General features: G+C 47.6%; 1 protein-coding gene and 1 pseudogene across 8 annotated transcripts in view; one reads left to right on the forward strand and one right to left on the reverse strand.

Moving 5' to 3' along the window:
* LOC147880803 (uncharacterized) overlaps positions 1–13,104 on the reverse strand; it is an 88,584-nt gene that overhangs the window by 24,122 nt on the left and 51,358 nt on the right. For 6 of the 8 annotated variants that reach the window (XR_015540577.1, XR_015540576.1, XM_087370999.1 and 3 more), the window contains exon 7: positions 10,288–10,393. The exons of 1 other annotated variant lie outside the window; for it this stretch is intronic. Coding sequence is in view for 5 of the 7 variants with exons in the window: in XM_087370999.1 (XP_087227125.1) it covers positions 10,288–10,393 (106 nt within the window). In the remaining 2 variants the exon portion in view is untranslated. Of the gene's footprint in view, positions 1–10,056; positions 10,140–10,287; positions 10,394–13,104 lie in introns of all 8 variants that reach the window. One more of the 8 variants, XM_087371002.1, reaches the window with a different exon arrangement.
* LOC147880804 (uncharacterized) lies at positions 1,327–1,860 on the forward strand (annotated as a pseudogene).

Genomic DNA, 13,104 nt, shown 5'->3' on the forward strand with positions numbered 1-13,104 from the left:
CACCCCCTCCAGGATCCCCCTCTGCACCGGTGGTTTCCACTCCACTCTCTTCCTCGAGCATGATCCAGAGGGAACCCCCCCCTCACCTGCGCCACCTGCAGCCCCGAAGCCAGCACAGACCTCACCCTCGCCTATCCCTCCGGGCCCGGCGGAGGGGAGAGGCCCTTCCCCGCAGGTGGCCAGCACCCCTCCCTCTGGTTCAAACTCCTCATCTTCGTCCCCATGCCCAAGGGCTGCTCCTAGAGCTCTTCTGTTGGAGTTTTATCGAGCAGGTCCTTGGGATTACTTGGATGCAGCACGTATTGGCTCCTTCCCCGCATGCCTAGACATCAGCATCTTCTTCCTCCGCAAGGGGGCGGAGGATAAGGTGTCCATCCTTGCTCCACACGATGGTCCTAGCTATTCCTTCACTATCTCCAGTGAAGGGAATGAGCAATGGACGAATGAAAATGTTTGGGAGACGATACGAGAACAGTCCCAGGAGCAGGTGCAGGACTGGATTGGTAGCAGAGCAGCGGAGCTTCTTCAGCAGCAGTGGCAGGAGGGTGATGTTCATCTGCGTTGGCGCCACAGCGCCAAACGTTTCCGACTCCTGGTCATTATTAGACCACCGCTGGAGTGGGCCTATGCGGAAGGGATTCGCCCATGGAGGACATTAGAGGTAGCGGGCTTCTACAGCATTTCCTTGGCAGAGGCGTTGAGCTATTTAGAGAGAGCATACCACCACGGGATGAAGGGCCTTTCCCCTCTGCTGAAGGTTTTAGAGGATGGGTCCGATGATCCGGCCTCTCCTTCGAAACCTTCACAGAAGCGCCTTCGTCTCCACACAGGACATCCTCCGACCACTTCGACTTCGACCGCAAGCAGACAGCTATTTGTGGCCCACCTTCCCTCCTCATGAGTTTACGCATTATCTCTTGGAACGTTAACGGGTTCCACTCATTAAGCACCCGTGGCCCCAAGAAGATGGTGCTCAGACAGGAGCTCCAGCCAGCCTTGGTGGGAAAGGTAGATGTGCTCCTACTACAAGAACACAAGCTTTTGGCTTCACAGACCAGTATTTGTGGGAAGGTCCTCACAGGACGCTCCCACACCTACTGGGAACCTTCGATTGGCAAGCAGGGGAGGAGCGGGGGTGTCTATACCTCCATCGACGCTTCTCTAGTTCAGCATGTGTGTGGTTTTGGCACTATGATCCCAGGACGTGCGCTTTGGGTGGGCTTGCATATTGAGGGATTCCGTATCGGCATCCTCAATATCTACGCCCCGACTGATCTCCGACGTAGATCCGTTTTTTGGAGATCCTTGACAGACTTGTTGCCAGAGATGGACTCTTGGATTGTAGGAGGGGACTTCAACAACCTTGAGACCTTAGAGGATCAGCAAGGACGGGGCCCAGAGTTCCTTGGTATAGCTCAGTCAGAGCAGGCAGATTCGGACTCCTTCCTCTTCGCAGTGGGAGATCGAGACAGTTGGAGGGAGCCTTCCTTTCGCAGATGGCCCGAGAGTCTAGACTTCTTCGGGGGTTACAGGAGGGAGGGAGGCAAACTTCTAGAGCGGCTGGACCGTTTCTATGTCAGTGATTGGGCGCTTGGCAGAGGAGGAGAGTCAGGAATGGTTCCAGGGACGACACTTTCAGACCATGCCCCAGTCATCCTAGTCCTGGACTCAGCCTCTCAGTCCTCACCTCCACATTCATGCCGGATCCCAGACTCCATCTACTCCAGAGCAGCGGTTCACACAGCAGGATAGTGGACCTATGGGAGCAGGATTGGGACCCCACCAGGGATATGGCAGCACAGGTAGCTCAGGCGCTTGCTGAGTCTAGCCTCATTTGCCAGCAGGAGGTGATTCGGGTAGATAGTGGTGTTGGGCGCGGGAGAGGGGTCTCAGACGTGATCTCGCTTCGATTCAGCGGATGCAACAGTTTTCTCCGGGCTCTGAGGAGCTCAGACAGCAAGAGATTCGGGCCCGAGCCATGCTAGAGGAGATCACCCAGCGTCGCTCAGAGTTTTCATTTCATGCTTCCAAGTCCTTCTGGGCTAGGAAAGGCGACAGGATGTGCAGAGAGTTCTTCAGGACTCATTGACAGAGGTCAGCAGGGGAACAGCTCTGTTCTCTTAGGGCGCAGGATGGTAGTGTTAGGACAGATCTAGACGAGGTCCAGGACTTGGCGACAGACTTCTACAGATCATTGTTCCAGCAGGAGCCCCCAGACCCTCGTGGCCGCATTTGCAGGGAGGAGGTGTGGAGATCCACACCGCGGCTCGTGCAGCCTAGCATGAGCGACACCCTTCTCGCCCCTTTCACAGTTGCGGAGATGCAAGATGCGGTGAGCGCTATTCACCGGCCCTTGCTCGCAGCCTTCCAGCACATCTTCTCCATCGGGCAGATGCCAGAGAGCCTTGCGACAGGCCTGATTTGCCTCATCCCCAAAGGGGGGGACCGCCAGGTTATCAGACAATGGCGCCCAATCACCCTCCTCCCGACCACCTACAAAATCCTCGCCAAGATGATCAGCAGCCGCATCCGCCCCCTGTTACACGACTTGATTCATGACACCCAGACTGGTTTTGTCCAAGATCGCAGCATTTTGGACATCTTCACTTTCTCAAAGGTGACGGAATGGGCCCAGCACAGTGGCCAGCACCTTGCCATGCTCCTTCTCGACTTTGAGAAGGCGTACGATAGGGTAGACTGGTCCTTCTTGGAAGGTACACTCTCTCGGTTTGGTTTCCCGGACGAGTGGATCAAAGGTATTGCTAGCCTTTACAGATCGGCCTCCAGTCGGGTTATCATTAGTGGCAAGATGGGGGAGAGATTCACACTCGAGCACTCGGTGCGTCAGGGCTGTCCATTAGCGCCCTACCTCTTCCTATTTTTTGCGGAGGCCATGACCCACTTCCTTCGAGCCCGTACCACTGGTCTTCGCAGCATGCGTCTCCCTATTCGAGATGATGCAGAGCTTCTGGACTCCGAGTATGCAGACGACACAGCCCTATATGTGCAGGATGATGTCGAGTCATTGGAGCGTGTGAGATTGTCCCTAGAGATTTTTTGCCTTACGGCTGGAGTGAAAATCGACTAGCATAAGTCAGTTGGTTTTCTTACGGATCCGGGAGCCAACTCACAATGGGGTATTTTCCTGGGGTTCGCTGGATCCCTAGAGGACAGACGACACGTTACCTGGGATTCCAGGTAGGCCTGGACATCACACCGGCTCAGCAATTCTTGCCGGTCCTAGCCTCCATACGACGGAAGCTTGCTTTCTGGAGCACGGCTCGGCTTTCCTTGGCAGGCAGGGCCCTTGTGGTCAACCAGGTCCTTCTTGCCACTGCTTGGTATGTGGCCTCTTGCTGGTGTTTCTCGAGGACTTGTGTAGCCCAGCTGAGGAGACTGGTGCGGAACTTCCTATGGTCTGGTTCAGACGGTTCCGGCACCACCAGAGCTAGGGTCGCCTGGCAGACGGTCATTCTCCCCCACGCAAAGGGCGGCCTCAGCATCATAGATCCAGAACTGCAGAGTCAGGCACTTCTTGGCAAGCTAGTCATCCACGGTCTGACCCCAGGAGGGCAGACGTGGAAGCTCTTGCTACAGCATGGTCTCAGTGCGTGTACTCCCCAGAGAGGGGGTGTTTGGCAGCTTCTATCCAATGGATCTTCACTTCAGCTCCTTTGACTCAGCCCCGTTCCCCCTTCCTCCGTAGCCTCATCTCGGTCTGGAGGAAGTTGCGACACAGCCTTTCCCAGGTTCCCCCTAGCTGCCGAGAGGAGATAGACAGACAGCCCCTGATCTGGAGCAGCCAGGTGACAGATGTTACAGGTCGTCAGCTTGGAGAGAGATCCCATATCCCTTGGGCGCTCTGGGCGCGTGGGCCAGCGCGCTCGCTCCGGGTTTGGAGGGACGTCTACAGTCAGCTGAGCCCAGGCTAGCTGGCAGCAGCAGTAGGTACGGCACGTGGGATTCAGGCTCGGCGAGCGGAGATTGATGCTGCCATACAGGTTGGAGGATTCCCATAGTCACCGGACAGCTCTTCCCGGGAGATGAGAGGTGGCTAGGACAGTTCACTCCACGAGGCATTCCTTTGGTGGTTGCAAGCCTCTTCTCGGACTCCTCGGTACACTTCTTCTCCGTCACTGATGACAGTCGCCTACAGAGCAGAGAGGCCGTGATCGACCCCCAGCTTCCCTGGCAGTGCCTTCGCATTGTAGGGCTACAAGGGAAGAACGTGGCATATAGACCCCCTGATTATGCAGGACCAGGATTGGAGACTCTCGATATGGGAGGGCCGTTCCTTGACAGAGGTGGAGTGGGACCCAGGAAAGTGGCGTTGGCCACCATCGGAGACCTCAGAGAACCCTACCCCCTTCTTTTCTTACAGTGCACGCACGGGTCGGCGTGCTCTTGGGGCTCTCCAGCGAGGGCTACCCACACAGGCACATAGGTGGTATGCCCAGGGGATATCCTTGGTCTTTCTTCGCACTTTCTGGAAGACTCTTTGGGCTAGCTAGCGTCCGAGGAAGATCTCCTACTTCCTTTGGATGGTGGCACACAAGGGGCTTCCAATTGGCAGCTGGCTGAGACAGATGGGGCAGGAGGGGCATTGCCAGATGTGTTTTCAGGAGGAGTCCCTGAAGCATTGCCTTTGGAGCTGCTCGCATGCGCAGACGGTTTGGAAGGGAATCATGGGGATCTTAGCGAGAGCTAGGACCGATCACTTGGGGAGCCGTTTGCTGGTGCAGCACTGAACCGGGACATCACTTGGCCTATGAGTTCTCTAGACAGGATCCCGTCTTTTTCATCACGCAGGCCACCTGGGCATACATGGACAGCTTCCCTTGGCATCTGACAGAGACAGATGCAGGAGCGATGCCTCGGCACCCAGTTTGGGAGATCATAGGGAGCATTGCAGGCTGGCATATCTGGACTTCCACATGCGCGCAGACTGTAGGAGCTCAGACTACTTCTACTACCCAGACCCTAGCAGACATCTGGAGCACGATCATTCACACGCTCAAGGGTCAGTGGGATCAGATTCAGGGAGAGTCCCAGGCAGGGAAGGAAAAGAGACGACGTTTCCTTCGCGACTGGGACCACCGGGAGTTGTTCTTCCAGCACTCCACTCAGAGTCTTCAATGGCATTACGCCCCTCCACCATGGCTGTTTGTCCACTCTCCGATGATTATGCCCTAAGAGGCTTGTATTTAGCATTTTGACTCCTCGGGCTGAATCCATTTTGTGATTACAGCCCGCTGGCCTTTAGGCCTTCTTGTACTCTCGCTTTCAAGTAATATAACTAGCACTACTTTTTGCGCAAAAAAAAAACGATTATTCAAATATGTCCTATAAAGTGGAAAGATGGTTCAAGCTACAGGGGAAAGTGTAAGCAAACTCAAAAAGTGTTTTCTTAACATTGTTGTCGAGGACATCAACTCTTCTTAAGGGGAAGGAAATGTTGCATCAACGATAATAAGATGTTGTGTTAATGTCGAGGGGGACACCTTAGATTAGGAAGATAGAGATAAGGAAGTGGTCATTGGTCAATGGGTTTAAGTGAACTGTGACCCTAAGCCCTAGTAGTGCCTAGCTAGGACAGCGAGGACAGTTAGTACTAGTCCTAACTCCTAGGTCCAATAAGTGCCCTAAGTGGACTACTGCATAAATAGAAGGTGGCAATTGGGCTTAGGGATGAAGAATGGCTCATTCATGAAGCTTCAAGCCGTGGGACTTCCGTCTCGAGCTACCTAGGCTGGGAGGCAAATTCCTATCAACTATTGTACACAACGTAGTGTGGTGACAAGGGGTTGTAATAGATGCCCAATTCAAAGCTCTCATTTCATCATTTGCACAAACATGCCACACGTCCTCACAACTTCTTTTTAAGCCTTTGCATCATTGATGAGAATAATCCATCTACGTTAGGATGATTTACTTGGTCACAATCTTGATAAGGTCTAATTCCTCAAGAATGGAAAGAGAAGTGAAATGCACCCTGAGGGAGATTTACTTTTCCCAATCTGTCTCATACATAGGTATTCTGACAACTATCAAGATACCTCATCTTCTTCCATTCAACTCATTCTGTAAGGCATCACGCTTACAGGCTGAACTCCTAGAACTAATTCTACCAAATGATCTACCACCCAAACGGGTGGCAAACCATGCACCAACTCAAATGGAAATACATCTGCAAATTCTGCTTTCATTTTGGCAAATGCTCATGTTTCCCATGCATCTAACTTACAGATTTATCAGCATGATCTACTTCAGATGCAAAAATTACACAATACACACTCATACACTTCATGCTTAGAATTCGCAATCATATTAACACCTTCCAACGAGTTTACAAGGAACATCCAAATCACCCTGTAATACATAGGGTACACCCCCTTGGACAGAAGTTAATGATGACTCTGCTAATCAGTTTGGACATTCAACTTATGCAACCTCTCCTATAATAATGACCAAAAAAAAAAGATTGGAATTACAGAAGTAATTAATTTAAATACAACACTTGTACTTCAATAATTTGCTCTCTTTTTTTTCAAGAAAATTACTTCATTAAGTATGAATGAAAACCGCGAGAGCAAGCTCAAATGCGGGAGTACATCATGCAATGCATGAGGAAAAAATAGCTCAAAGTGAGCTAATAAAGAACCAAGGCGGAGGCTGAAAATGCTATCTCAACCCTGAAGGAAACTTAGAGAAGAAAGGAGATCCCCTCCAAACTCTGGAAAAAGAAACTCTCTTGGCAGTGGCTACTATGGAGGATCCGTGCATGCTCGCCCAAATGGCCATCAAAGTGTGTACTGTGTCAACTAGACCTTCTATGTAGATTTATATGGTAACGGGAATCTACGTCACTCATCGATCGCAAATCTGCTTCCCGGTTGCCATGTCCACCTAATTTCTGCATAAGTTTAGCATTGAGAACTACCAGAATCAATCAGGATGTGAACTATTCTACTCACGACCGATCCATATATGGGAACAAGGTCATTGGGTCTGAATACTTTCATGTTAAAGTTACAATCCATTTTGCAAAGACTTTGACATAAGACTATGTGTGCATGGAAGAGACAGTGTCCCCTTTGAACCCAGTCAAAGTTGCATTCTTTTACTTAGTCTTAAGACTTCAAATATTCCATCTGCATGCGTCCCTTTTGTCCACAAACGAAGCAATGACCCTCCTCCAGATACTAAAAGGTTTGCCTGCTTTCTTGACAGACTTTGTAGTCACTTCAGCAAGAGTCTGTAAAGGACTCGTGGCTTGAGTCTGTGAAGGCCTTGTAGGACAGAATTATATCTTCTTCCTAAAGTCCTTTGTCTCGGTGCATGTGGTAGGCTGAGATTTCTATGAAGAAGTGCCTTTGGCCGTAGTGTCAACGTAGATTTTTGCATATCTAATAGCATCCTCCAGGTTTTTACAACGTTATTGTCCACTTGTAGCGGGGAGCTTATCTACAACAACTTGAAGAACAGCAACCTAAAGAGATATATACCTAGATGAATCCAGGAACATTCCCAAACTCATCCTCTAAAAACACAACATAGTGCAGTTTCCATCTCACGATAGTCACTCATAAGATTGAAAACCATAAACTACATCACGCATAGCAAGGACTAGCTACTATGGCATCCCCACTGACGTCATCAGCACCCAACAGTGGGTGTAGACCATAGTATAAAAGTATGCTCTCACACATACAAATCCACACACCCACACATACTTGAGCATCCTTTCATACAAGTGTCTTTGTACTGAGTTTCTCTCGGCACTCCGGAGGTGAAGGGCAGGCTCAGCCATGACGAAGGCTAGCACTAAAGGAGAAGGCTAATCAAAAAGTAGTCCAAAATCTCTTCATCAAGCTACAACTGCTTGTGAAGTCTAAACAATTTAATTTTAGTCTCTCCCAAACGAGCATCTAAATCTAGCTGATAGGGCAACCCACCATTTAAGATAGAAAGAATTATCACAATACGAGCAGGTCGCAACTTGGACGAAAACTTCACAAGGTGAAATTTGCATGTCCGCTAATACGGCAGAAGCATACACCTGGATGAATCCATGAACATTCCCAAACTCATCCTCTAAAAACACAACATAGTGCAGTTTCCATCTCACAATAGTCACTCATAAGATTGAAAACCGTAAACTCCATCACGCATAGCAGGGACTAGCTACTATGACATCCCCACTGACGTCATCAGTGCCCAACAGTGGGTGTAGACCATAGTATAAAACACCTACAACAGGCACACTCACCACACAGGTGGTCACACACATGGACACACAAGCACACACACACAAACATAGGTATACCTTCATCAATTTGTTCTAACACCCATGCCTTGACCCCTAGCAGTAGTCTATGGGAAACTTCATGGCTTGCCGACCTCTAGTGGCAACACACATAATCCCGACCTAGACTCACTCTAAGTTGCATTGCCAGTAGACTCATTTGGACACCCTAGCTCCAACATGATCTCACTCCAATTTTGGTCCCTGGTTTACAATCTCTCTTGAAGGTTTCTTGACAAAATGACTAGCAACCCTTACAAAACCCAATACAATCTTTTCAGGGGGACATCCCAAGGCAAATAACCCTTATTGACCATCAACAACCACAAAAATTCTAAATTGAAGATGTGAGGAAATACCCCCCTTTGATGGCATGTCTTGTCCTTTTCCTTCTTCTCTTCCAAGCTACCATAGTGTGAGGTACATTGTCATTGGAGAGGTTCTTGGTGTAGTTCTTTGTATACCTCTTTTGCTTTTTGATCTTTCTTGCATCCCATATGCCTTCAAATAGATTGAATATGAAGAGGGTCTTACCACTTGTCAGAAGAACAAAGGCAGTGTCTACTCTTATACATTGAAGCTCGTACATAGTCAACATCCATGTCATCACAATATCATCATCATAGAATATACACGCTTTATCTTTGTTGAAGCAAGCATTCATCATGCAAAGCATAGTTTTCATAAAGATAGTCAAATCTTTGACTATACACCACTTCAATATGAAATATACCATGATACTTCCATGGTCCATATTGAAGTCAATACTCAGTCAATTCAAGATCTATCACTTCAAGCAACTAAAACCCATATAGAAGAAAAGTTTTTAAATGACAGACTTCTGGAAAAGTCAAGCTTTGACCAAGATTTCTGAGTTACCCCCAAATTGAGCAAGCAGAGATTGGAGGATCCAATTTGACATGTCCTGAGTAGCAACAAAGGGGGCATTTATAGCGCAATGAAAGCTCTTACTAAGGAGAGTTTTTAGTATGAAGCATGAGCAAAATGGTGCGTGATTTTGTTCGGGAAACGCTGATGAAAAGCGACTATCTTTTTGCAGAATTCTCCTTGGTCAGTGGACCAAATGGTCTCAGACTCGTACCCAAGACGTCTTATACCGTCGCCCAACTGTGGCTTGAAAGAATTAGAAAAGTGTATTCCCTATCGATGGAATTGTGCGAAACTTCGGTGAACAAAGTTAGAGACGGCATGGCGCATATACTGCATTTCTATCTAAATGCTTGCTGTTGTAGGTTCACCCCTACTAGAGGAGTCTACTGCTGAGAGCATTCCGAAAATGGTTGCGTGTGGTAGGAGAACCAAGCTTTGCAAGTTTTGGAGAAAAAGGAGGTGAAATATGGAAGAAGATGGAGAAGATGAAGGAGATGATGACACGTGGCAAAAAAATGGAGGCTAGGTGCTCAAGGAGGACGTGGCTCTGATACCAAATGAAGGGACTGAAAGGAAGTCATGATGAGATCAACAATGAAGGAGAAAGTGTAGTTTATTCATGAGAGAAAGTACCAATATATATGCCAGTGATACATTGTATGTGAGCTCAAGAGAGAGCATCCCAGATCCGCAAATCACTCCACTAATCTCTCCATGAATTTCTCAATCATCCACTAGAACCTTCCACACTCACACCTACTGACTGACACATCATCAATCACACCTACTACAGGCACACTCACCACACAGGTGGTCACACACATGGACACACAAGCACACACCCACAAACATAGGTATACCTTCATCAATTTGTTCTAACACCATCAACCCGACACAAGTAGAAGAAACAAGCCTGCATACGCATTGAACGCATGTGACTCATCTGTAATAACAAAAGCAGACAAATCTAGTTGGTAACCCAAAACATTCATGTAATACATTACGAATCTTTCAAACCTTTTTTTTTTTTTTTTTTTACAAATCTTTCAAACTTTCTACTTCACTATGAAATTTGAAAGGCTATGTCAAACCAGCATGTGGAACATCAGACAATTGTAGATTCACTTCACCATCAGCGTCAATGACTCCATATCGTACTGCCATGTATAATACAGCTCGTGCTATATCTCCTCTAACCTATAAAAGAATATGCAAAGTGTAAGATTGTACAAAGAGAAACAAAAGAATGATTAATATTGAGTCCTAGATACTAGTGCACCTATCTCCCTTTTGCAATGCACCACAAGCAACATAAAAAGATGCCAACCAAGACCTATCAGTAGGTTTCAGAAAGAAGCTATGAGCTGGATACAAGCTTTATTGCCAAAAGAGAAATTGAAAAATTAGAGAAGGCATACAGAGCAGGTAGCAACACGCTGGAGAAGTCAAGATAGTTTAGAAAGAAACTAAGAAGCTGAGAAGAAGGAAATGGTAGAGAATAGGACAATTTCTCAACATTTTGTCCACTCCATAAAACTGAGATGAACAGTAGCGTACGTCCTTGCTTGGAGCCCACAACATATGCACCATGAGGCACATTATGCTGAATTTGTTTGTCCTATTCGACCCTCTTTGCCCCTGCTTAATGGAGATGGTATTGCACATCAAATTGAAACTGAAGATAAAAATAAGCTACCGAGTGAAAGAGATCAAGAGAAATTGAAATGTGTATTTAGTAATAAAGCAGTTTTTCTGGTACATTATCTATAGGCAATAGGACAGTACATGTGTGAGCGGGAGGAAGCAGAATGCACACTCAGCCTACAGTAAACTACTACTACGAGGAACATGGTGATCTAGGATGACCTAGGATGGGTTCCACTACAGAGCTCATGTTGCTGTCATACCTCAGCGGATGTTTGCTGCAGGTGTTGGTACACTTTTGGAGCTTCTTTTGTACAACTTTCTATATGTAGAAGGTATCTATTTTGGTTGTACATCTGTGTACTCCCTCTCTCTTATCTGAAGCGCTCTCTGTATCTATACAAGTCTCGAAGCAAGATAACCTGGGTGTTGTACAGTGGCATATCTTCCGCGCTAGATGTCTTTTGCTTTCTTAGTTGGTAATTGCAATGGCATTTATCTATCTACAGGTGATATTAACTCTGCTACGTTACAGGCAAGTGTAGGTATGTTTTAAAACATTGTATCGATCCAAGGAGGTGAACATCCTTGGTGGTAAAGCCAGATAGCTTACGCAATGGATCAGCTTCAACGATGACTGAAGGTGGACTTTGGTCGAAGAAAGAAAGGTGACTTCAATTCAGCAGGTTGAAAGACACAAGCTGAGCACAAGGTGGACAGGATGTACAAAATGCAAAGATACAGGACAAGAGGTGCAGCATTGAGACACGATTGAGCATGTACACGAGTCTCAGGCTGAAACTGGCCTTCAAATGTCTAAAGGGCAGTGTATCTTAACTAAACTGACAACATCATTTACAGCCATATTCAATAACTTCCAGCCACTTAATTACAATGAAACCACTTAGAAAATAAACTTGCACAAATTAGATAGATGGAGACTAGAATGCCCCTACTCAATGAAATCAGATACGAGACACCCACTGGCCTCAAATGCTTTGGCACCCCTTTCGGTATTCATTTAATTCTTTGGGAAAAGGAATCTGCTTTTACAACAGGGGCTCACCCTTGTGCTATGCTTCCTCCAATTCCCCTGTCAGAGCCAATGCTTGGCCTCAACCTGCATCCAATTCCAATGCACACACTAGTTCCCAACTGCCAGGGCAAGGCTAAGGCATTTTCCCACGGTTTGTGTCCACTACAAAGCTGTCTAGGCATTCCACAAGGCATTAAGCTTGCTACACAGGGTTTGGCACAATGTCCAGCCTCTCAGAGCGACATTGCATCAACACAGGTGTCAAACTGCACATGTGACCTCAAAGCACGAAGAAAATCCACATTGTGCCCCTCTGGCACCAATCTAGGCACACCCTCTGTGACTGGGTGTCTATCCACAGCCTGAATGGCCAAGGGGGAAACTTCAAACAACAAAATGCAACAACAACCTTCCCAAAATGACAAAATGGAAATCAAAGGAGGGCTAGAACGACCGTACTCGCTGTCCTTGGAAGAGGGGTGAGCTCTACCCTCGCATTTATCCCTTGTTTGGCCTCCCAGCAGTGCACAGTGACCCTCAGCCATGAACCAGAGTAGAAAATGAAGGAGAGAATTCACCTCCTGAGGGTAGCAGATCCCAGAGCAAAGGCCAGCAGAAGAAATGGGCACCTAGGAGAGTGAAAGACAGAGAGAAAGAGAGCAAGTGGATCACGGGCAGAAGAATGCGACCGAACAGTTGGCAAGCTGCCTCGGGATGTGTGCAAGGGCATCATACAATCAGCCATACAACAGCCCACACAATCTGAAAAATCTGTCCGTACAGCCAGCAAATAGCTCATATATCAGTGTTGAAGACACCTCAGGATGCACGCAACATGAAACAGCCATAAAGCCTGCATTGTACCATCTGTACAGCAAGAAGGAAAGTCCGTACAGCCTGTACGGAAATCCGTACAGCAATTAATGTACTTCATTCGCCTTGATTTACGTGCCATTCAAATGGAAGGTCTTGAAATGCGTGCAGCCAGCCTTGGGGGGAGAGAAAAATCATCGTACAGTGATCACATAGAGCGAGAGAGAGAGAGAGAGAGAGAGAGAGAGAGAGAGAGATCCATACACAAGGTTAATCCACCAAGGTGCAAACAAAGTCCAAGGGTAGAGAGAGAAAATCCAGCTAGAAACTTGCTATCATATGCACACTTGGGACTGCCACATGGCTCATTAATGCCTCTAACCCTCCTACCAATGACACACTTTGGGTTTCCTTG

This window comes from Dipteris shenzhenensis, chromosome 32, assembly GCF_047967505.1.
Source record: "Dipteris shenzhenensis isolate YYH24624 ecotype China chromosome 32, Dip_SZ_1.0, whole genome shotgun sequence".
Taxonomy (NCBI): domain Eukaryota; kingdom Viridiplantae; phylum Streptophyta; class Polypodiopsida; order Gleicheniales; family Dipteridaceae; genus Dipteris; species Dipteris shenzhenensis.